This window comes from Alosa pseudoharengus, unplaced genomic scaffold (assembly GCF_046254945.1).
Source record: "Alosa pseudoharengus isolate Yale_2024_CS ecotype anadromous, Long Island Sound unplaced genomic scaffold, YU_APseudo_1.1 YU_APseudo_1.1_scf_5, whole genome shotgun sequence".
NCBI lineage: Eukaryota > Metazoa > Chordata > Actinopteri > Clupeiformes > Clupeidae > Alosa > Alosa pseudoharengus.
The window spans coordinates 2,624,081-2,649,071 of NW_027468837.1; the positions used below are offsets into that span (position 1 = coordinate 2,624,081).

The 24,991-nt window shown below is 40.7% G+C and overlaps 2 protein-coding genes across 4 annotated transcripts in view; one reads left to right on the forward strand and one right to left on the reverse strand.

Moving 5' to 3' along the window:
- Positions 1 to 24,991, forward strand: part of nicn1 (nicolin 1) — a 101,442-nt gene that overhangs the window by 61,134 nt on the left and 15,317 nt on the right. The window lies entirely within an intron of this gene.
- Positions 18,179 to 23,628, reverse strand: LOC143104572 (uncharacterized). The gene is made up of 4 exons (XM_076268688.1): positions 21,695 to 23,628; positions 21,391 to 21,549; positions 20,733 to 20,825; positions 18,179 to 18,958 (listed from the first exon to the last, which is right to left on the reverse strand). Exons 1-4 carry the CDS (start codon positions 21,728 to 21,730, stop codon positions 18,617 to 18,619), a joined length of 630 nt encoding a protein of 209 aa, XP_076124803.1. The 5' UTR covers positions 21,731 to 23,628; the 3' UTR covers positions 18,179 to 18,616.

Consider the following 24,991-nt stretch of genomic DNA (forward strand, 5'->3'; position numbering starts at 1 on the left):
TTCTGTTGACACAAGTGTCATTCTCTGCTATTTCTGCAGTAATTTCCGTTGTCTACCATTGTCAAGTCTGCCTCTATGCAAAGCAATCTGGAGGTACGAGCACACCTCTTGATGATAATAATGCTAGCCGCCAGCCTTGTCAAAGTTAACTTTGCAAATGTATGGTTTACTTAACCTACCCTATGACCGACTATCTAACAAGCAAACTCTCTTACTAAATCGAGTACATTTGTTGCACACTTGAAACAAAATGTCTTCACATTTGTTTTTCTTAATCTCTTTTTTCCTACTGTTCAGTTCCATCATTTTCTACTCAACTACTTGAACTGCTCTATTTCTTATCATGGACAGCTACCTACTGAATAGAAAAGGCAACAACACAATAATTATGTGAATAAAAATCTACATGATAAATACTACTAGTAACTTTAGAAAGTTACCAGCCATATAAAGTTAATTTAGAACCCTGGATACAACCTATGGTAACAACACAGCAAAATTATTATATACATAGGATGACTGACAATCATGTCAATCAGTAACTTTTAAAATCATGACATTGTGTATTTGTTGTGTATTGCACTTTCACAACATACATCAATTTACCGGAGTAAAGTTAACCATAGTCTTTACTGGATTTTTGTTATAGACACGTTACATTGCATTTGTTACTCTGCCGAAGGTCTACTGCTCTAGTTCAGTGTATCAATACGCCACTCAGTACTACCTCAAAGGTATCATGCGCATAACATAAAAGTAGTCCCATGAACTTTAACTAAAAGTAGTTCCCATAACCAGTATTTATGTGAACATAACAGTATTACCCGCACAACATTCCCATGAAGGGGAAAACTACATTCTTTGGTGCAAATCGCAGTATAAGGCTGTGGAAAGACTCCAGTGATTAGGTCTGATGAGGTTTCTCTACATCCTTCAGGACTCTCTTGTTGAGCAGTATTTTCTCAGCTTTGTGAAGTGCAACTTACCCTTCAGTAAAATAAGAACACATGGTGAAATATTAACCCCTTGCATCATAACAAAATCATATCAATCATAACAATCATAACAAAAGAGTGTGGGAAAATGTAACACTGTTGGTTTTCTGAGTAATGGCACATACCAGGTTGTAGCCATTGTCTTCATGGACATGAACATTTTGTAGGTGTTTTAGCAGTGATGTCCACTTTGCCACCGTTTCTGGTCCAGTGCTTGACGACGTGGCACACCAGTAGACATGGTTTTTGATGCTCTGCAGCCACTTCTTCAGAACAAGCAGTCTTCATGGTGCGAAGCTTTCTCAAGTTTTTTGGACAAACCTGTTTACCACACATACTATGTGTGTATATGAACTGTTAATTGATTAATTTACCACACATACTATGTGTGTATATGAACTGTTAATTGCTAACTTCAAAGTTTAGGATGTGAATTAGGAAAACAATTTACCTTTCCAAACGTCATAGAACTGAGTTATGCTGCGTTCCCTCAGAAATGTCTGGATCTGTAATCCACCTTCAATCCATTCGACTCTAGATGATCTAGGCATCTTTTCAGTCCCTCCTCCATTTGATAGCTGCCACCTACTTCATTGCTCTGGTAGTGAATGGTCATTACAAACAAAAAACATGAGACAAAATAACACATTTTTAAGATTCAAATTCAAACAAATCCAAAGAGAGAAACATACCTGAACAATTTGGGTGTCCATAATGGTGGTGTTCTCCAAATTCATTAGTGTGTAGCTGCCAAATTTTGCTGTGTGCCCTAAAAAAGCAAAGCTTTTCAGCACACCTTCAAGGGATGTCATATGATTCAAAATGGAAGCTATTCATTATAATTTAACTAAATTATTGAAAACTAATCATTTAGTTGCTAGACTATTTCAAATTTCTACAAACCTAGAGAATCAGCCCTCATGTCTCCTACTGCAACCACCCCACCAAGGTGCAATTGATGCGGGAAATGATGCTGCTGATCCATCTTCCACTTATGAACAATAGCCGGTTCCATGTAATTCCTTGCATGCCTTCTGAAGGTGTCATACTGAAATATCTGGAGTTGTATGGCCTTGCACAGCTTTAAAGAAAAGGCAAATAAGAGCCGTTTTAGACCGGTTTAGTCCATCACTAGTGAGATTCACATGTTTGAAATGGTAAAATGTTTACCTTTTCCAGTTGGATGAAGGAGGTCCCTGTGAAGTAGGTAGCAGCCGAAAGTTGTAGGTTTCCGACAGGGGTACTTTCAACCATGGGCTGACTCTCCCACTCTCTGAAGTAACTGCAGTGTGGACACCACTGAGTGAAAGCCTCATAGGTTACCATCCTTCGTCGTTCGACATTACAGCCTTCTTACACACGGGACAGTTCAAACAGCTGTTTGAGGCAGCTTTCAAAAACAATAAACTTTTCCTCATCATGTGTGGACTGTGTCTCAAACCTAACAGCAGAAAACATAATATTAGCTTTCAAATATGTTTTCTAGAATAATAGCAACAGTGTTGTATAGCTGGTAACCATATACTAAAACAGTAACCAATACTGCTTTTAGTACTATACAGCCAATACTATACAGTAGCCAATACTGACGTTGTTTCTTGAAATAGCTTTCCTCAGATAGCAGAGCAAAGATTATAGAGCTAAGATCTTTGCAGCCAAGTGTGCCAAAAACTTCGAATCGAATCGATACAGGGAGCTATGGCAATCAAAAAACAGACTTTTCTCAAAGATGTTTTTTGGGAGGCGATAGTGAAGTGGGAAATTATTTAACCCTTTGTCTACCGCATGAGGTGCTCTTTTCCGTTTCAACCTGAATATTGGTGGGGACATTTCAGTCGTCATTTGACATTGGTCTGGACACGTCCTTCGGTCCACACATAAATCTACACCCATGTTGAAAACATTGTAATTGCTTTTTGTATATATTGATAAGACAATTTTGTATATGAAATTTAACTATATTTCACTGTATTATCAATATCTGTAGCTTCATTGCTTCTAGGCATAATTCTAATTGCAGATGGCTTGCCATATCTGATGTTTAGCCGTAACAGCTTGCCATGGATGCACACACTCTTCTAGGTAATGGAGCAATGGCAAGTAGCCTAATCAGATGTTGCTCTGCTTTCTTTTTTTTTTGTGATTAACTTTTTATTAGGTTTTTAGTAAACACAAAGACAAAACAAAAAACAAACAAACAAACAAAACCGTCATCCTCATAACATGAAGTCAGGGAATAGTGGCCAAAGGGAGGGGGGGGGGTCATCCAAAGGGGCAGTAACCAAAGAAAATTGTTCAAGGAGGGGTGCAGATATAACTCAAGAGTCTCTAAGAAGTTCACACACAAAATGTTCCCAAGCATCCACAGTTTCTGGCTTTGCCCGATGGGCTCGAGCTGTGGAGAGTTCCAAGTTAGCCATGTATCTGACATTTATCATCCAGTTGCTTACTAAATTCAAGTTCTTATCATGCCAGTAACTCAAAATAGTTTTTTTAGCTGCTGTAAATGCACAAAAAAGGATCCTCCTGTAAATTATTTTAAAATGCAAGACTGTGTCATCATTTAACAAACATAAACATGGATCTGGGTCTATTGTAAACAAGAGTATCTTACTCATAACTTTACACACATGAGCCCATAACGCTGTAACTTTCCCAGAACATGTGCATTACTGTCCCCACAACAGTGTTCAAACATAAAGTACACTCAGGGCTAGAAAGCAAACCCATTCTATATAATCTATAAGGAGTGGCATAACATCTATGGATTAGTTTAAGATTGATAAATTGGTGGCTCCAGTTCCTGGAGGTGTTGTTAATATTCGTCCATATCCTTTTCCAGTTTGGCTCAGAGTCTTTAAGTTCCCTGTCCCAGATGCTTGTGATGGGTAGTAGGTTACATTGAGAACGTATGAGTTCTTTGTATACTCTTGAGACCCATCCTCGGATCCATTGGAAGGTGCCAAACCACTCTGACAGTGGATGAGTCTGTATTTGCGCATTGCACTTCAAGCCACATGCCAACAAAGAAGACCTTAATCTTAAATAAAGAAAAAATGTAGAAGCTGGAATGTCAAATTTTTGCCTCAGTTCTTGAAAAGAATGAAGACCATTGTCACCATATATGTTTTCAAAAGTGTGGATACCTTTCGTTGCCCACAGGGGAAATGTAAATGGTTTATTCGCTGTTAAGATAAGAGGGTTATTCCAGAGGGGGGACAGTTTATGAAACAAGGGCATGTTGCCAAGACATTTCTGCACTTTATACCATACCAAAAGGGAGTATGACATTATACTACCTAGCTTAGCACGGCTCTTATATTTCTGTTTAATATACAAAAGGTCCTGCAACCTATGAGGTGCCGCTATAGCTTCCTCTATAATCCTCCAAGGTACTGCAGAGTTCACAGTTGTCCAAGTACGCGATGCTTGTAGTTGAAAGGCCCAGTGATAAAATTTGAAGTTTGGAAGGGATAGGCCTCCATCCAGTTTGGGACACTGTAAGGTGGTCGATTTGATTCTTGCCCTTTTGCCATTCCACAAAAATCTGGAGGTCATAGATTGGACTTGATCAATAAGTTTTGTAGGAGGGGGGGCAGGTAACATAAAAGATAAAATATTTAATCGGGGTAGTATATTCATCTTGATAATGGAGTTCCTTCCCTGTAAAGACACAGGCAGGACACTCCATCGTTGTATGTCACTTTTGACCTTCTGGAACACTTTTGCATAATTTTCATTTACAGTTTTAGATACAGATGTGTATATATCCACACCAAGATAGCGCATGGTAGAATTAGAAGGGATACCAGGAGGAAGTGGGATTGTTGAGAGTTAAGAGGGAGTAAAACCGATTTTGACCAGTTTATCTTATAACCCGCTATATCTTTGAATTCTTCAAATAATGAAAGCACATGGGGGATTGAACTTCTTATATTAGACAGAAAAAGTAGAATATCATCGGCATAGAGAGAAATGACATGTTTAGAACCATGTATAGTGATGGGGTGAATATGGTCATGTTCTCTAACTGCCTGTGCCAATGGCTCCACAGACAGTGCGAATAAGAGTGGAGAGAGAGGACAGCCCTGTCTTGTCCCTCTCTGTAATGTGAAGGCTGAGGAGTGAGGACTGATGATTACCTGTTATGACAGAAGCCAGGGGAGTCTCATAAAGGGTCTGAACCATAGAAATAAACTTGGGGCCAAATCCAAATTGCTTAAGAACTTCCCACAAAAAAGGCCAGGAAATTCTGTCAAAAGCCTTGACCACATCCAATGAGAGCGCTGCACAATCATCTGGAAGGGTTTGTGTGATATCGATAATGTGAAGAAGTCGACGTAAATTGTCTGCAGCCAGCCTTCTTTTCATAAAACCAGTTTGGTCAAAGTGTATTAATTTATCCATCACAGTGTCAACCCTGTTGGCTAATACTTTTGCATACATTTTTAAATCTCCACAAATCAGAGAGATGGGGCGATAACTTGAACAGTCCAGTGGATCTTTACCACTTTTCAAGAGAAGGGTAATTAGAGCAGTTTTTTGATCCCTATGAAATGAGTTGTTCTTTATTGCAAAATTGATAGAGTCTAAAGCAAGCTGTCCCACATTATCCCAAAGCGCAACATATAATTCGGGAGGTATCCCATCATAGCCAGGAGATTTATCTTTATTAAGTGATTCAGCTGCCTTCTTAAGTTCCTCTAATGTTACAGGTGCTTCAAGGAAATCAGAGTCAGAGGGGTCAAGCCTGGGTAATGACAACCTATTGAGAAAGTCTGTGCATTTCTGGTGATTAAAATTAGTATCTGAAGCATAAAGGGCTTCATAAAAAGAACGAAAAATATTATTCACCCCCACAGGATTAGTAATTATCTTGCCCTCTTTGTCTTTGATGGCATTTATTGACGCTCTTGCTTCATTTTGTTTTAGCCTCCAGGCAAGAAGTCGGCTAGGCCTATCCCCATGAACATAATATTTCAATTTAGTTTTATGCAAAATGAATTCTGATCTTTGAAGAGATAGCGCATTATATTCTGTTTTTAGAATGGAGAGAGAGTTTGCCCTTTCTTCTGAAAATGTTTCACTCTGTTGTCTCTCAAGTATCCCCACCTTTTGTTCAAGTTCAGAGAATCTTTTATTTCTTGTTTTCTTCTGGAAAGATGAAAAAGATATGCAAAAACCTCGTATAGCACATTTGCATGCTTCCCATAATAGTTGTGGATTGCCACAGTCTCTATTGAGCTCAATAAAATCAACAAGGTGATTTTTCAGGTTTCCCAAAATATCTGCATTGGTTAACAAACAAGTGTTAAATCGCCATCTTTTCAATTTTGAGGAGGGAGAAAGTTGCAAAGAATGGGGGAGTGGTCAGATAAGAGGATAGGCAGCATTTTAGTATGCATAATATTATTAGTTAGAGTAGATGAGACAAAGATGTAATCAATCCTGGAGTAAGTTCGATGACGTGCTGAGTAAAAGGAGAATTCTTTGGCCGAATTATTATTAATTCGCCATATATCTACTAAATTTAAATCTTTTATAAAAGTATTCAATGCATTTGAGGAGGCTAAGCCATATGTGTTCCCTGAAGACCGGTCCAAGGCAGGGTTTATAACGGAATTAAAATCACCACCCAGTATAAGTTCAGTGTCAGGAAATTTTAACAGGCTACTGTGGACTGAGTTAAGAAATGTTGGATCAAAATCATTAGGTGCATATATGGAAGAAAGAAGTAAACGTGTGTTATTAAACTTGCCCACCACCAAAACAAATCTACCATCCATATCTTCTACATGGTCTAAATCTATTTGTAAACCTCTGTCTGCAAGAATCAAAACGCCCTTTGATTTAGTGTTTGCACATGAGTGTGCTACCACCTTAAAACGCCTATTCTGGAGACGGTGGACGTCCCCTTGTCGTAGGTGCGTCTCCTGGAGAAAAGCAATGGATACATGGTGACGTTGGAGGAATTCTAAAACCCTTGTGCGTTTAATCGGTGAGTTGAGGCCTTTGACATTCCAGCTTATTATATTGATGTCACCCATAAAATGAGTAAAAATAAAGTAAAGATATCTGTGGCGAAGCACACATTGAGCCCCTCATTTTCAGTAATTTTAAACATGTGCACACTGTATCCCCCAAGTTAAAGACTTCTAAAAGTAAAGAAAAGAAGATGACGGTAGAACTAAAAACTATGTACAGAGAAGCAGGTCGCCAGGGCGCAGGAGTAGCCCCGCTCCCCAAGACCTGAGAGAAAGCAAGTTTGCTACGAGCCGTGACTAGTTAACCGCAATGCAAACGCATCCCCAAACCCAAATGCTGTATCAATAAAACAAGCACTTAGAAAATGAGTCAGAGCCTACCAAATAGGTCGGAAACATCTATGTAAATATGATCAATGTTACCGTCCTTATATTTGTAGAGAAAAGGGGGTAGAGAGAGTGGTGTTAATCACGGGGCTGGGATGTATCCATGTCGGGACAGTTGTGCTCCGCGTCAGCGCGCTGGCCATTGGATTCGCGCGCCTCTTCTCCCTCGACTGCTGGGAAAGAGGCTGCTGACGTCAGATGAGGCGTGGTGGGTGCTTTGATGCTGAAGAGAAACTTCTCCGCTTCCACAGGTGATTTGAAGACGTGTGTTTGGCGTTGGAATGTGACTTTGAGTTGTGCTGGGTACGTGAGAAATGGTTTCAGGCCGGCATTAGTCATTTTCTTTTTTATATCACTAAACGGCATTCGCTTCTTGCCCGTTGCTGCGCTGTAATCTGGGAAGAAGGACATGGTTTGCTTATCATGGGAAATAGGGAAGACCTCCCGAGCCCCATTCAAGATAGCCTGGTGGTCAGCATAGTCCAGCAATTTAAAGATGAGCGTGCGTGGACGGTTGTCTGCCCTCTCATTCGCATACATTCTGTGTGCTCGCTCAATTTTAATCTCGCGTCCAGCTAGAGAGGGAATCCATAGTGGCAGGTGTGTTTTCAGAAACCCCATTGGATCTGAGCCTTCAGCGGACTCGGCTAAACCCACCAGTCTTAAATTGTTCCTCCGGCTCCTGTCCTCCATTTCAGTGATTTTATCATTGAGGGCAGCGATTAGCTCACTGTGTTCTTGCACATCTCGGTTGTTAGCGCGCACAGTAGCTTGAAGCGAGTCAACTTTATTCTGGCTTTTGTTCACCACTTTTGAACATCAGCCACCACGTTTTGCACAGCATCATTCGTCTGCTTAACTTGAACTTTTAAATCAGATAGCTGTGGTATTACCGCACTGTCTATTGCTGCTTTGACTGCAGATAAAATAGCAGCATCAAAGTGTTGTTGTTGTTCTGCTAATGCTACACGTACAGCCTTCAGGATAGCATCATCCAGGTCTGGCGGGACACTTACAGTTTCCTTCGGTTTCTTTTTCTCTGGTGACGATTTTTCCAGCCCCCTTTTACCCAACATGTTAGTAGTCGATATTAGGTAGGCAAACTGTGTAAAATAAACGGCAGTTTTTAGAAATATATTAAATTAGGAAGGTTACGAGGCAGAGCTCGGAAACCTACGTCTGCATAGCTGAACACGGTCACGTGACTCCGTTGCTCTGCTTTCAAGTTTATCCAGCGTGTTCCCAAATGTTTCTTTAAATTTGATGTGTTCCCCCTTAACCAGTGTTGTATAACTATAAAGTACTAGAAAGCAATACTTGAGTAGAAGTACAAGTATCGTACTTAGGGCTGGGATAAACGATTATTTTTTAAACGATTAATCTAGCGATTATTTTTTCGATGCATCGATTAATCTAACGATTAATTTTTTCAGTCCGATTCGATTTCGATTCGATTATCGATTATCTCCCCATTAATTCACTAATAGCAACTTATACATGTTTATTTACATATCTGAATGAAAAAACATGAATTATTTAACATTGCAATATATGTTTATTGCTCTTAAGATTCCAAAATAAAAGACTGAAGTGCAAGTAACTACAAGTGCAAAGTAATGTATTCTTAGTCAGAGGTAGCATTCAATAAAGTTTCAGTTAGTCATTTTAAGACGTTCGTGTGGGAATCATGTGTGGATGCAATTCATAACGTAGTTCAAATAACAGTTCGTACTTCTCCTTTTGACAAGCACTTTTGAGTCTTGGAAAACATTTTTCCATTTCCATCTGGATTTTGCAAACAGAGTCAATAAAATGAGCCCTGCATGAGTAATACAAGCAGCTGCAAGTAAGCATGCTAAACTTGACATCCAAACAGTATTCTAACGTTAGCTTTGAGATAAGGCTACTGCTTGATTGCATACTGTAACTTAACTTCGTTTAGTCTCCTCAATGTACTATGTTGTGATAAGACCTTAGCAGAGTTTACTTTAACTTTAATGCAGCGGTTTTGAACAAATTTGCGCAGCATGGTCACAATGCTAAGCGGATTTAATAGCAATGTAGCCCACTGTGTTCTATGCAGTGCTTCTATGTTGCAACAACAATCCTTCAACAATCGTGAATATTTTGTTAAATGCACATGCAGAGGAGGAGCAGCGGGCTCGTTACGAGAGAGAGCGGGCGGGGCGAGGAAAGGCTGTGTGAGTAAGTGGCAAGTGCAGCTCAATGAAATTATTTTATCTTATCTTTAATTTAAATAGCAGGCCTACAACATAGAACATCAATGTGTGGTGGCCGGTTTTGATTTCGTGGTGCCCAGCCACAGATTAGTCAACGTATGGAAAACACTGAAGGTGTAAAATGTAAAATATTTAGCAGCACACGTTATGCTTGACGAATCGACGCTCATATTTTGCGTCGACGTATTTTTTGAGTCGACGTCATCGATTACGTCGACGCGTTGTCCCAGCCCTAATCGTACTAGAAAAAGACTTTGGTAGAAGTGAAAGTTAACTTTTAGAATATTACTTAAGTAAAAGTCTTAAAGTATCTGTTACTGTACTTAAGTATCAAAAGGAATTTTAATGTACTTAAGTATTTGAAGTAAAAGTATTTTTTTTTAAAGCAAGCGGTTAGAACTTTTATTATGAACATTTTTGTGGTTTTCTTATAGTAAAGCATAAAGCATATTCAGGGTTCCCATATCTTAATCTCACTCATCAAATCAATATCACATTATTTTCTAGGACTTTTCAGGCACAATAATTCTCTTAAGAGAACAAACAGCATATTTTTTAGAGCTGACATCAAAGAAAAAAACAGAAACATAAATTTCACTTTTGTATGAACTTAAGGTAAAAATGAAAAATAAATAACTTATTTCTTTAAAAAAAAAATGACCTGCTGGTAGGGAGAACATTTTGGTCATGTGGTATGAACATTTCTAGGGCTTACTCCCCAGGTCACCATCTAACATACAGTTTAGTTGAAACTGAAAAGGTGTCTGTTAATCTTCAAAAGAAGCTGGTTTTCAACGTTGCCAGAATTAAGGCTTACTCTTCTTGGACTGAAGACAAGTCCTGCGATGCTAAATATCCTTTCACAAGCCGCTGAGGCAGGTAGCGGATAGTTCAGCTTCACAGAAAGCTAAGCTGCCAATGTACAGAAACATTTCTTGCTAAAACGGCCACGGATGTATGACATTATCTTCACCACTACCCTGTTCACCGAGTTCACCACTATCGTCGGGGTGGTCGTCTACGATAACAGGTATCCAGTAGGTGCTCGTGCTCATATAATAAAGGCTAGATGTCTCGTCCGCACTGCTGGCCAATGGAGGTCGACGTCCGCACCTGGCGGCCATCTAGCCACAGTCAGCTCGCTCACTCATAACATTGTGTTTCAATGGTGCATACTTTTTAAATAACCATAACTTGCTATATTTTCTACCGATTTTCAACGGTTTGGTTTGTTATAAATGTCAGAGATGTAGTTATGACACTGCATGCTTATGAATAATTATAACTTCAACATGTTCAAGCATCCAGAATATAGTCAGGTTAATAACGTTTGTAAGAAACCAAACCGTTTGTAAATCCATCAAGATTTCAGCGAGATAAGAGTATTTGTGTTTGTGCAAATCTCACTCACCTTGCATCAGGTACTACAGAGCCTACCATATTAAGGTTTTGCACCTCCGTTCTAATGTTACGTCACCGTTTGTTTACAACTAGAGTGGTAGGCTAGCCTAGAAATCTAGACGCACCCTAGCGGCAGCAAATTACATTTGCTTCCAGGGCTAGACTAGCAACTCTCCGTTGGCTTGTGAGCTCGAAAAATTAAACTTCTATCAGGCCAATCCAATCATGTATAGAATCGTTAGGCGGGCTTAACATAATGATTGATGGCGTTGCAACGGTTTGGCTTGAATTCCCTGCTACTTGAAAACAAAGAAGATGGATGTTGCTGTTGGCCAACAGTGTGACACGAGTTAAGCTTGAAGATTGAACTAGCCAACTAGCTCCGCTGGTGGGAAAACGCATGGGACTCAGTGCTGTCCTATTGCGTGCAGAGGGAATTTGAAAGACAACTGATTATCCCGCCCCTCGGACTGAGCACTGGTGAGTGCCCAGACCCTACATTTTAATGTGGGTCTGGCTCGTCAGGTTAGTGGTAGGCAAGAATGGTAGGCAATGCACTGCAGAGTGGTAGGCAAGCCTACAACAGTCGGGTTCTATAGGCTACACATAGTTACAAATGGCTTCAAAATTGAAATTTTAATATCAAATATTGACCGGGATGCCGACCACTTGTGTAGGCCCTAACAGTTGGTTTAACAACTAGATGTACCGCAGAGCGGTACAAAATATGACCGCCGCCCAGTCCAGCACATTTTTTCCACAAAAATAAATCACGCTGAAAGGCCTATATGATTCTAACTGTCTCACTAAATTGCATTATCCACACTCAATTCTCACTGATATCTGCTAGACAACAAGTACCAAAACATGATTAGTTCATAGATTTCACATGTAAAATTAATTTTACAACCCCACCTCCATCTTGCCTGTTCATAATTCTGAGAAATTCTTGAAATGTGTGCATGTACATGTTTATGTTATGTGTGTGGGTGTGGGTGTGTGTGTGTGTGTGTGTGTGTGTGCGTGCTTGTGTGTGTGCCTGCGTATGTGCCTGTGCATGCAAGCGTACATATGTCTACTGTGTGAGTATGTGTCATACGTATGATTACTGTGAATGTATGTGTGTGTGTGTGTATCTGTTTGTGCACATGTGTGCACATGAAATGGGTTAACATGACCCCTGGAGGCAAACATACGGAAAAAATGGTCATCCTAGTCCCTACAGTTCTCAAGATATTCACAGAGAACTGTGTCTGCCCTACCCTCCTTTCGGGGGGTCCAGTCCAGCGGGGGGGCTACAGATCAAAACGAAAAACTACGGTTCCATGCTATCCATGTGGGGTTACATGCCCACCAAGTTTTGTGTACCCTTGTGTAATCCTTGTTGGTGTACGTCACTAAATGTACACATACATTATTTTATTGTAAGGCCCCCCATGAAAGAAAGTACACAAAACTTGGCATTCATTCGGAGGGTGTCATAATGATCCTACACTTTTAATTTTGTGCAGTTTTGACCTTGTCAGCCAGAGATATTGTGATGAAAACACCTAATTTTTTGCTTTTTAATTTTTACCTAGGTGGCGCTATACATGAAATAAGTGGTAATGGGATGGGTTGACATGCCCCCTTAAGACCAACATACATAAAAAAGGTGGACCTCTTAGGCCCTAGGGTTCTCGAGATATTCACAGAAAACTGTCTCCGGCCACCTACAGGCCAGCTGGTGTATAGTAACATAAATTAATTTATTGTGTGGCCCCCCATGAACGGAATTCCACAAAACTTGGCGTGCATACAGAGGGTGTCATAATGATCCTACACTTCCAATTTCGTGCAGTTTTGACTATGTTAGGTCACAGATACCTGCGATTACAACACCTCATTTTTACTTTTTTGTGTTTAACTAGGTGGCGCTATACATGAAATGATAGGTTATGGAATGGGTTGACATGGCCCCTTGAGATCAACATACAAAAAAAAAATGGTCCTCCTAAACCCTACGGTTCTCGAGATATTCACAGAAAACTGTGTCTGCCCTACCCTCCTTTTGGGGGGTCCAATCCAGTGGGGGGGGCTACAGATCAAAACGAAAAACGATGGTTCCATGCTATCCATGTGGGGTTACATGCCCACCAAGTTTCGTGTACCCCGGTCTTTCAGTGTCCCGGGAATCATTGACGGAAATTTGGGCATGCGAAAAAAAAAAAAAAAAAAAAAAGCTGACTAAACCTATATGTTAGCACTTGTAGGGTACTGGTTAGGACCTGTAACCGGAGGGTTGCCGGTTCGAACCCCGACCAGTAGGCACGGCTGAAGTGCCCTTGAGCAAGGCACCTAACCCCTCCCTGCTCCCCGAGCGCCGGTGTTGATGCAGGCAGCTCACTGTGCCGGGATTAGTGTGTGCTTCACCTCACTGTGTGTACACTGTGTGCTGTGTGTGTTCACGGATTGGGATAAAAGCAGAGACCAAATTTCCCTCACGGGATCAAGAGTATATATACTTATACTTATACATTTAAAGGGACCGCGATCCCTGAACAGTTATACTTACATGAAGTAACTACAGACAGAACAAAGTGCTGCGTTTAATATGAACGGTGTGTAGAACCACACTTAATAATAATTAACAAAGGTGAATTATGCAGTAAAATGGTTAGCAAACCGTCCATGCCCCTGTGAATATTTCAGTTTCAAGGACGAAATTAAGAGTGTCCAAAGGGGTGAAAACCACTTTAAATCAGGTCACATTATTGACTGTTGTGTGTCCGAGGGTCAGCTTGTGGGTTTTGTAAGGCCCAGCATGAGGGACCTAATGTTACAAAGTTGTGTGGTGAGATTTACAGGGAGGTTGGTAATGCTAGTTAACATTAGCTAGGCTACTGTAGCCTTCATACTGTACGAGTCATATCATCAATCATTAACCTAGAAATACTTCTTCGTACATTTAATTAACATTTTGTGAACATTTTGTGTAATAATTCACAGCAAGTTAATAAACTGGTGGTCCACGAGCAGACCATGCACCGGTCCATGCATCAGGATGGCAGTCAGATAAAAATCACTGCACAATGTTGCTAACGTTAACGTTAACCGCTTTCACACACACACACAATATAAAATACACGATGGTAAATATAACATTCAATACCAAAACACTATTATTTACACGATTACTCCTGAAATAACTGCTATTAACTGCACATTCACTATATAAAAATCACTGTTTGGAGGAAAGGGTTCGCGTGCTGTCGCCGGTTGGAAATCGTTGAAAATGCATGTCGCGCTGGTTCGTGCGTTGCTTATATATTATTCAGTGAGGCGCGGTGGTTTATGGGATGAGTAGTTCCTTCGCTCGGAAATGAAAATATGTACACTAGGGCTGTAACGATACACCAACCTCACGATTCGGTTTGTATCACGATTTTTGACCCACGGTTCGATACGAATCTCGATTTTTCTTTTTTTTCCCTTTTATTTTGGGGGGGGGGGGGGGCTAGACATTTTATTAAATAACATTTTAATAGCCTCCCTTAGAACACCAGAGGATTACAATATAATATATCTATTATTTTATATCCTGATATAAAAATATTTTTCTGAATGACTGATATTTATGACGGCACACTTTATGCAGATTAGCCTATAGCCTAGGCCTACTATTTTTTATTACAACTCTACCTCTTTAATTCAGCTGTCTGGTTGAAGCCTTGAAATATTGTAAATAAAGTAGCATATAGCTTAGCCTATCATAGTGTACTGATTGGAATGTTCAGTTTCCCCATGTGTGTTTAAGTTTCAAGGTAATACTAGTTCTCCTTGGGACAGGCCCTTTTGGGAAACGTTGGTATTGAGATGATCAGTCAACTTCAATGCAAGAGTTTTAAACAAATATGTGCAGCATGCTAATGATGCTAAGCAGATTTAATAGTAATTTAGCTAGTCGTCTTCTATGCGTCCTTGCTTTCACGATTGTGAATGTTTTATTTAAGTCGCGCGTGTTCATTGAGCAGGAGAGGGAGGGAGAGTGAGAGGGAGGGAGCGCGAGAGAGAGCGGGGCAAGGAGAGGGGGTTTACTTCTATACTGTTTGGTAAAGTTGCACACATAGTCTACAATGAAAGCAAGGAGAGGTATGAAATTATTATTTATTTATTTATTTGTTTTTGGACAACGTAGGCTACCGATAAGTAAAGCGGGAGTTGTGGGTTGCTTTTGCGGCCGCCTAAGCTTCAATGCACTGCGTGAAATAGAAAGGGTGTGTCGCGATTCTGCCTTTTCACATCGCGACACAGTATCGTGGATATGAATGTCGCGATTTCGGTTTCGAATCGTAAATCGTTACAGCCCTAATGTACACAGGCTTGTACCTTTGACTTTTTTTGGACTTTCACTTCGTTTTTTCACTCGAAATTATATGTTGTATGCTTATGAGTTACGCGTAGCTGATTAGCCTAAGACATGCTCTAAAACTCTTTACATACGGATTTTTCCAAAACGTCAATGGGAGAAATGAATGGGAAATTTACTTCCTGAAACTAAGCTCTCTCGGAGGAGGGGCGGGACTGTGATGCTCTATACTGCCTACCAAAACCTGTCGCTGTTCAGTTGAAGTTAAATGATCAAATATTGTTTGATTTTGTGTCAACTTTCAGATGGAATACATGTATGGCTCCTTTCTGGCCAAATTTCACAGCTTCTAAGAAAGTCTATCGTCTTTGTGTAAACCCAGTTTTGAACAGAGAAAAAAAGTTAGGCTACCATTAGGCTACAGGTTCTCCAATAACATTATCGATACAGATCAATGCACCAAATCAGGGCAATTTTAGCGAAATAACGTTCATGTGACAGGCTATTGTAACCCTTCCTGTGTAATAGAGATGCACGGATGGGCTATTATTTCAACCATAACCGCATAGCAAAACTTATCATCCATCCGCCATCCATCCGCACCAAAGTTTTTTGACCAATTTTCAAAACCGCACCCGCCCGCCATCCACTGGTTGTTTTAATGTATATGGGTGATGCGGTGCTGCTGATGTGAGGCTAGAAAGCTCTTGTCTGTTCTAGAAAGACTGATCCAATGCAGCAAATATATTAAAAGGCTAAAGTCCTACATTGGCTATGTTGTAGCCTATCCCCAGAATATCAGCAGCAAACTCAGTCTCTGTCTCGCAAAACAGTCTCCAAATAAAACGCACATCGGCCTGTAGCCTACAATTTTATCATTGTAATAAAAAACGCAATTTGCCACATCATTTCAACATGCTGCTATCTAGCCTACTAATTCTTTATTTTTTGCAAAAAGAAAGAAATCCTTAATAAAATAACAAGTCATTCACATTATAGGCTGTGTCCATGTCCAGTTCATTGCTCTGCATTTTCAGTTTTCCAACTGCAAAAAGAAAAAGAGGGCAAAATTATTATCAATATGCATCTATTGGCCATGTTTAACTAAAACAGCTGATTAAGTTTATCACATTAAATGTTCATTTAATGCTAAAAATAGCTAAAAATATTATGATTTGGCAACTGAATTTTCTCTATTGCTTCAGGCCTAGTACATTTATCACAATATAATTTAAAATGTCAATCATACGTTGGAATTATATGACGCCATTTTGCACCTCAATAACGGCACATTCGTTTAAATTCCACACACTGCAACCTAAGTCCTCTTGCTAAATCACAACAAAAGATTTTAGATAAAAGACCATGGCTTTCTCAGTCAGTAAGGTTATGAGTCCAATTATCCTAATTGTTTTATCAATACAGTAGGAATATCGACATAAACCATAGAACTACACAGTTTAATCTTTACACGTTTTGAATCAACTTAGCATGCTAGCAAGCGTTTCTCATGAGAAAGTTAGAACTAAACTTCATTAAGAGCTCATGAAGACAACTGCTATTGGCAAATTTATACAGCCTAGTTCTAGACCCCAGGCGCCACCATTTCCTCATAACTTCGATAACAAAAAATATCAAAGGGCTTGAATACCTAGAATATTTGTTTTCTGCTCTGCATGGTCTGAGGCAATGTTAACTCGCATAGCTGCTATCAGTTAGCTGCAAACTGTTAGCAGCTAGCGCATATATCGGCCACTTAGCAAGTTGAACTTAACATTACCCCAGCTGTTAATAAAACCGAATGTACAGTTTTGCACAAATGCTGTTAGTTCAACCTATACTGTAAACATTTGACACATTAATACATACTGTAAACTTACCGGACAGAGCAAGTCACTGGTGAAGCTGCGTTACACTCCCATCCCAAAAGTCAGCCACACCGTAACACTGCCGACCGTTGGCTGTGGAATCCAGAATGCTCCCTCTGCTGACTGTGCGCGTGTGCACTGCGTGAGTCCAGTTTACTCAGGTCTGAGTTGTGAAGCTTACTCGTGTATCTCAAGTTTTAGACCCAATTGATGCAAGTTCGGCTCATTACTAATGTTACTCTAGTAAGAACACTAGGTCAGCCTATAGTAAGTAAAGTATACTTGTGTTACTGCAGTAAGATGTAATGTTATTTTTTACAGTGTATCTGAAACACCAACAATGGCATAGTAAAACTAGATCTTGACAGTTCACTTCACACTTCAACATAACATGCTTGAGCTCTCCTCAAAATGAAAATAAAAAATTGCATTGTCCTTGCCTACTGTTTATTTCTGTTTTCTTATGGGAAATTAACTAAAACTAAACAGTAAAAATGGCTGGAGTTGTGTTATTAACATCAACAAGTATGATCAAATAACAAGTATTGATAAAATACTCAGAAGCACACTCCTTGAGTGCTACCTGAAAGACCCAAACAACTGTAGAACAGTCAACTTTAAAGATAAAAAACAAGCATGCTTATTTTTCAAAATAATAATAATACTAATAAAAACATTGCATAATCCTTGCCTACTGGCCGTATAGAGAAAGAGAGAGGAGGGGGGGAGGAGGAGGAGGAGAGAGAGAGAGAGGAGGAAAGAGAGAGAGGAGGAGAGAGAGGTGGGGGTGGGGGAGGAGGAGAGAGAGAGAGGAGGGGGAGGAAGAGAGAGAGAAGGGGGAGAAGGAGAGAGAGAGAGAGAGAGAGAGGTGGGGGTGGGGGAGGAGGAGAGAGGGAGAGAGGAGGGGGAGGAGGAGAGAGAGGTGGGGGAGGAGAGAGAGAGAGGAGGGGGAGGAGGAGGGGCGAGAGAGAGAGAGAAGGGGGAGGAAGAGAGAGAGAAAGAAGAGGGGTACATTAACACCACTGAAGCAACTGATGGCGGTTTTCTAGTGTGTTAGCTTCCACACATATTGTGCTGTGCAAATGTGTCCTGATGCCTGAAGCAAGTAGACATATCAAAATGTTTAATACAACTGAACCTGGGATCAGCAAGTAGACATGTTAAAATGCTTTATAAAACTGAACCTGGGATCAGCAGAACCAGAAAAGTCCAAAAGAAATACACTGCATAATCCTTGTCTACTGGCAGTATAGTGGCCAAAAGAAACACACTGCATAATCCTTGCCTACTGGCAGTATAGTGGCCAAAAGACCCAACCATGTTATAAAACTAAAGAACTTAGGTCACCTTTAACATAAAAAAAAAACAAGAGCGCTTGGGCGCACGAGCGCTTCTATCTCAGTAGGGCATTTTTCAAACTCAGCAACTTTGGTGGGAGGGTTTTGCTTCCCAATCCGAGCATGGCGGACTGAATGAATCTCAGGGTATTTGACATGCATTTGGGATAATCAAGGTGTAAGGCGTATGTGAGGCCAAACAGAAGGCAAACAGCGAGGGGCAAGTCTGGAATATTGTCCATCACAATACTTCCCTCAAGAATAATTGCATGGGACCTGGGCTGGAATTGAAACGAGCTTGGACCTCGGAAATTATGTTCGCTGTCAATCTCTCCAAGAACGGTGAGCACACCAATAGTCACCGATGTGATGGCCCCATCCCCCTCTGTCACAGTGTCCTGTGAAGACACATATGCAAAAAAAAGTTGTTTGCAAGTCTTTGGAGTCGTTACTCTACATTTAAGTTCAGGTGACTGAATTAACTGAAAACAGTAAAGGGTGACCAAAAATAATCATGTGTTGCTACTAATGAACAAAACTGTTACCAAAAAATTTGTCCAGCTTTCCCTTCACACACTGCAAGCTTTTCGTACCAAAAGTAGGGAAACAGTCCAAGAACAGCACTGAAACACTACCATCCTTCACTGTAGGCAGGGTGTACTTTTCAGCACACTCCTTACAGACATACTGTTGATCCATGAGCCAAAACAGAGTACAGTAGGATTAAAGCCATGTCAGAGAACTTCATTTTCAACCAATAGCCCTGTTGATTGAGATCACAGAGTGCTGTCAGATGCAAAAAGAACAAGGAAATTTAGTACAGACCGAATAGCGGACTGGCAGCTAAAGCCAACCTATGAAGGCAAGTTAACGTAAGTTAGGTTAGCTTTAGCTGGCAGCTTCTCATTCACTCAATGTTGCACCAAATTTGATCATTTTTACCCACTGACTTCACCTTGCACAACAGGGCTATGGGTTGATGGCTGGAGTTGTGTATTCTATGGAGCAGTGAAAGAGAACTTGAACTGTTTTGGGCATCAGCAATGGAACTGTGTTGACTTACGCATCAGCAGTATGTCTGGAAGAGTGGTCGGTAGTTTTTTGTTCATTTTAGCCCAACACACGACAAATAAAATAAATCAACTACAGGCAATTGGCTATCTATCACATTAAGCAGCAGGCAAAACAGCAATACTGCAGAAATCCCCAAGATGCATTTGGAGAAAACACATAAAATAATTTGTTGAGCTGTTCTGATTTGATTTGTTTATTGAAAAAAACTAAAGTGTACATTAAAGGAGACTTCCTGACATTTTTTACAATTAAAAAAAAAGAGTAAATTTAAAAAAGAGTAAAAATCCAAATGTAAGGACACCAATTTTCATTGTAAAACTATCATGCATCATAAATAAATAAATAAATATTCTTCCTTAAAATACAGGGTGCATAAGTAAGGACACCCTGTAAGATGATTTTTTATTTCTCTTTTTAGTCAACTTTAGCATGGGTGTCCAAACTTTTGCATATGACTGTAGGTCTGTTTTCCTAGGGTCACCTATTGTTATATGAACTCGAACAAATGTTGGTTCCAACCTAGACTTAGATCTTGCAGTAACATTTTACTTGACAGTATCTACATAAGAGTGACATGACACTGTCATAACTTATCATGACAAAAAAAAAATGACACTTGACAGAAGCGAGTGACTGGTGTTATGTCATAAAATTGAATTGATACTGTAGCTCTAATTATGATCTTCTGAGCATGATAAGAGTCCAAAAGCAACGTTTAAAATATTTCCCCATACAGTAGGTCACCTAGGGGAGATCTAGGTCAATGTTGGATCTTTGCTGTTTTTTCGCTTCCTGCAACACTCGGTGACTCTTGGAAACCAGACCCAGATGTCTTCTTTAAGTCAGTACTCAGTGTAGGTTAGGCTGAATAGGATAGCAACTGTATATCCTTGTACTATTTTATAAAATGTCCAATGGGCCCCCTCGTCACCCCAAGTCATTGAACGTATAAAGATGGGGAATAAGTGGCAATTTCCAATGTGCATTGCACAATTGTGAATAAATATCTTGTGTAGATAAATAACCATGAGTAGATATGATAATTTGCTAAACAAATTGAGATCCAAGATTTCTTTCCTTCCGTGTAAGTATACTTACAAATGTTGTCCTGTAGAACTCATTGGACTTGTCTCCAAGCAAGATAGGAATTCCTTTGAGGACCAAGGTGCGCTGGGCTATCACATCTGATGTCTAAAGATACAGAGACAATAAAGGTTAAAACATTCACAAGACACAAACTAAACATCCCAACAGAACAAAGTTTAAGTCTGGTTGAACAGGATTCCTCAAAATACCACTTGTCTGCCACTATACAAAAACTTTACAGCCCATACAACAAAGAACAGGAGGGTAACCATTATGTCTGTGGCTGCCCTTAAAGGTTGTATCAGCAATGGTGGGGTAACGTAACTTCTGTTGACGTTCAAACAAAACAGAGCTAGCTCACTACTCCCGCCCCTCCCTCCCGTGCAATCGATACTCTCCTGAACGTGCATCTCATCGGTTATTGGTTGGAACACTTTGTTTTGCCTTTGAGTGGTTGACAACACTTGTTGTTAGCAATTGTTTGTGTGCAGATCTCAGAGCCTAGGCTGCCTACAGAGATGCGTTTTTTTGACGGCCTGCTTATGTTTGGGCCTGCAATCGATGATACAACCTTTAACTTTTCCATGGAAATGACTAAAACCAATAGGATCTTACAAGATACTGAAATCACCCTTGACAATATGTGAAGACATGTTATAAAATTCCTTACTACAAAGTTGATGTCCTGCATGAGTTCTGTCAGCTTCTGCCTAGCGGTCCCATTTCTTTCCTTGAACAGCTGCAAAAAATGCGGAATGAGCTGGTCCAGCGCCTCAAAGAAATCTCCCTCCAGATTCTTGCTTGCTACTCTGTTGAACTCAGCACACACCTGAAAAATATGTGGGTTGGGGGAAGCAGGGGAAATATACATTAAACATGAGTTTGATCCACTAAATAACCTTAGACATAATTGAGCCTGAAATCATTATGACCACAGCATTCATTTATTCTTTGAAATAGAAGAATAAGCTTACCTGGCCTTTGGTGAAGAGAGCCGGCCATTGGTCCATTATGCTCTATACATCAGGCTTATCTCTGACGATCTCCCGTCGGCGCATCGGGAACGTTTGATCCATCATTTGCAGAATCATGAGTCCATTTGTTTTTTTCTTTTTCATTTCTTCAACTAGATTGTTTCTAATTGTTTCAAGGTTTGCTTCAGTTTTTTCTTTCGGGCATGTTTGGCAGGTAGTTGGCCTCGCCTCTTTTTGGTCGTTTAATATTTTTTGATGAATGATCTCCTCCCGGGTTGACCTTGCTTTTCTTACTGCCATTGATAGCAACGTCTTCCCACCCAGTCTTTCTTAATTTAGTACGAAAATTTCCCATCTTAAATTTGAAGCTGCTTTTCCAGCCATACCAGCCTGTTTGTGTCCCAGGTTAAGTAAGGCTTGGATGTTTAGAGATCAAGGCCTTTGCCACATCATTAAACTGCTCATCTGTAGGGTAAGCCTTGAAGGAATAAATGGCTTCCGCAATTTTTTCAAGGATGTCGTGCTTCATGTCGCGTGACGGACACAGCAGAGTACCATCTTTTAAGTAAGCAAGTTCTGCTTGCCTCAATTTGTAATTCACGTCAACAGAAAAATTTGGGATTGGAAAAATCTGTGGCCATTGTTGTCTGGCATTGTTGACGGGTGATCCTGGTGGAGACAATGACTGTGTCAGCCTCACTGTCAAAGAATGATGTTGACGCAGGTGATGTAATGGTGGTTAATTTAGTGTGACCATGGGGATAAGTTTTAGTGTTGCTTTGTCGGACAGCTCGGTCATATTAGTTAAGTTACACAAAGCTTGATCAAAATCCTGATCTTGGTATTCGATGTCAAAATCATACTGGAGCTGTAGTTCATCTTTTAGGCGGCTTTTCAGCTCTTCCACATCCTGCGGTCTTTCAGTGACTGTAATCTTTCGGATGTCATCTTCATTTACGATGACGAGTAATAATATTCGAGCCATTTTAAAAAAATAGAATGGGGGGGGGTTAGATAGATTCGTTTCCAACATTACTTAGGTAAGGGATAATGTATTGTCCGCCGGTAATTATCAGAAAACAAGTCCCGACAGGGAGAACAGAACCCGGCTATTACACGGCTACTTGCCAAAACGAGAAAAGAAACCTAACACAATGAATCTTTAAAAATGATTTTGCTACCGTTTCGTGTCTTCCGCTGACAAAATAAATAGTTCGCCACACAGATAGAACTTGACAGTTTCAGGTGTTGCGTGGCAACGTCTTACTAGCTTACTTTCCCTTTCAATGAAATTCCATTGCAATAAGCGAACGGAATTCTTGCGGAGGGATATGAAAGACGTTAATCAACCTGTTGCCATTGACAGCGGTGATTATATACTTTGCCGGTGATTTATATAGATTTCACATAGGCCCGAACGTTGGGAATGCCCATTAATGTGAATGGAACTTTCTGCAGCACTCTGAAGAGCCGTGTAATAACACAAGATATACCTCTTAAGTGTAACTAGCTGCCTGCCTCCAATGCTGTAGACTGATAGGGGAAAAACATCATTCAATTCAGTTAAGTGGGTGACCAAGAAGGTAGATACATGACCCCCACACAGTTCATATGCCCTAAGATGTTCGTCGTACCACGCTGTCATAATAAGCCTGCAGACAAACACAATGTTAGTGTTGATCACCACAATCTTTGTGATCATTCTGAAATCTGGGAGCCCGGAACAAGAACCAACAGAAACCACCATGTCCACACTGTACTTAACGCTGTCTACGCATACAGAAGACGCCACAAGGACTGCTTTGCCGGGCATTCATTTCATAGAGTGAGTTCTGGATATTTTCTGGAAAAGAAGAAACCATCACAGACTTCACTTTGGTAATTTCGATGGATGGCTTAAAAAAGGAGGTGGCAGCTAGTTGGAATGATATCATCTTCTGATGCTTAACAGCTAAAGAGAGGGCTATGTTCTTGAAATTGTTGGTGTGACGCACCGCTTTTTTGAAAAACTTGTGTTTCCCTTCAAAGTGCATCGTCCACACATGAGATAGAGGTCCAAACATTTTAATAAGCCCAGGGTAATCTTCCACATAGTGGTGTTTAGGTCGTAGTCTTTTGTCACACTTTGAAATGTACCTCTGTGTTCTGAAATTTTGCACTGCAGAAAGCACACAGACTCCTCTGTGAAGCCTACGGACAATGACAACTCCACTACATATTTTAAGTGCATCACAACTTCCCAAGTCTCATCGCCCTCTGGGATGAGATGGCCTATCAAGAGAGGTAGCAGTCGAAGAAGTGCCCAATTTTCATGGCCATTTCCCCCAATTGTTCCCTTTGAGGCAAATGCACCCCTGCACCACTACTCAGGAAAATTGGAGACCTGGCCCTGGTTGTGGATGGCTGCTCCATTTCCCCATCTACTGAGGTGCGCAACCTGGGTGTTATTCTGGACTCCACTCTCTCCTTCTGGGCTCACATCAACAATATCACCAAGTCTGCTTTCTACCACCTCAGAAACATCTCACGACTCCGGCCTTCACTCACACCTTCAGTAACTGAGACACTCATCCCATGTAGGGGGCGCTCCTTAGTGTGCGACCCAGCAGCTTGCGTCTCTATCTTTTAATGTTTGGAACTGCTTAAACGGACTCTTTTAAAACTTAATTTTGCGTATGAATGTGTACTGTCAGTGATTTTCAGCCATGCAAATTATGGGAATTCTCTTGGAGCTTTTTGTGCTCTTCCTCTCGGTATCGTTGTTACTGGGTTCCCCTGCCTGTTGGGAAGCAGGTGGACGTGGAATTACCGGGAGAGCATACAGCAGAGAGTTTTTCCTCTCGTTGCGGACTTCAATCTCCAGGATTATCCCTGATACCATCCCGAGGGCGCTGCAGTATAAACCGCCGGCCCCGAGGCCTCGGAAGAGGGGGAAGAGAGGCGGCCTACGCCGGAGACTCAAAACTTTTCGGTTGGACAATCGCCGCAAGTTACCACCGCTTCCCACTATACTGCTATCAAATGTGCAATCCATCCGCAACACGACCGACGAACTGGAATTATGGACTAAGACCAGAGGGGAGATCAGGGAGTCATGTTTACTCGCTTTCACGGAATCATGGCTCACCGGCCAAGATCGAGATGAGGATCTGTCAATAACTGGGTTTGGAAGCCCAATTCGGCTTGACAGGTCATCGGAGACGACAGGGAAAAGCAGAGGAGGAGGGGTGTGTTTTTATATCAATGAGCGGTATTGCAACATCATCACGGTCAGGGAAAAAATCTGTACCGCCGACA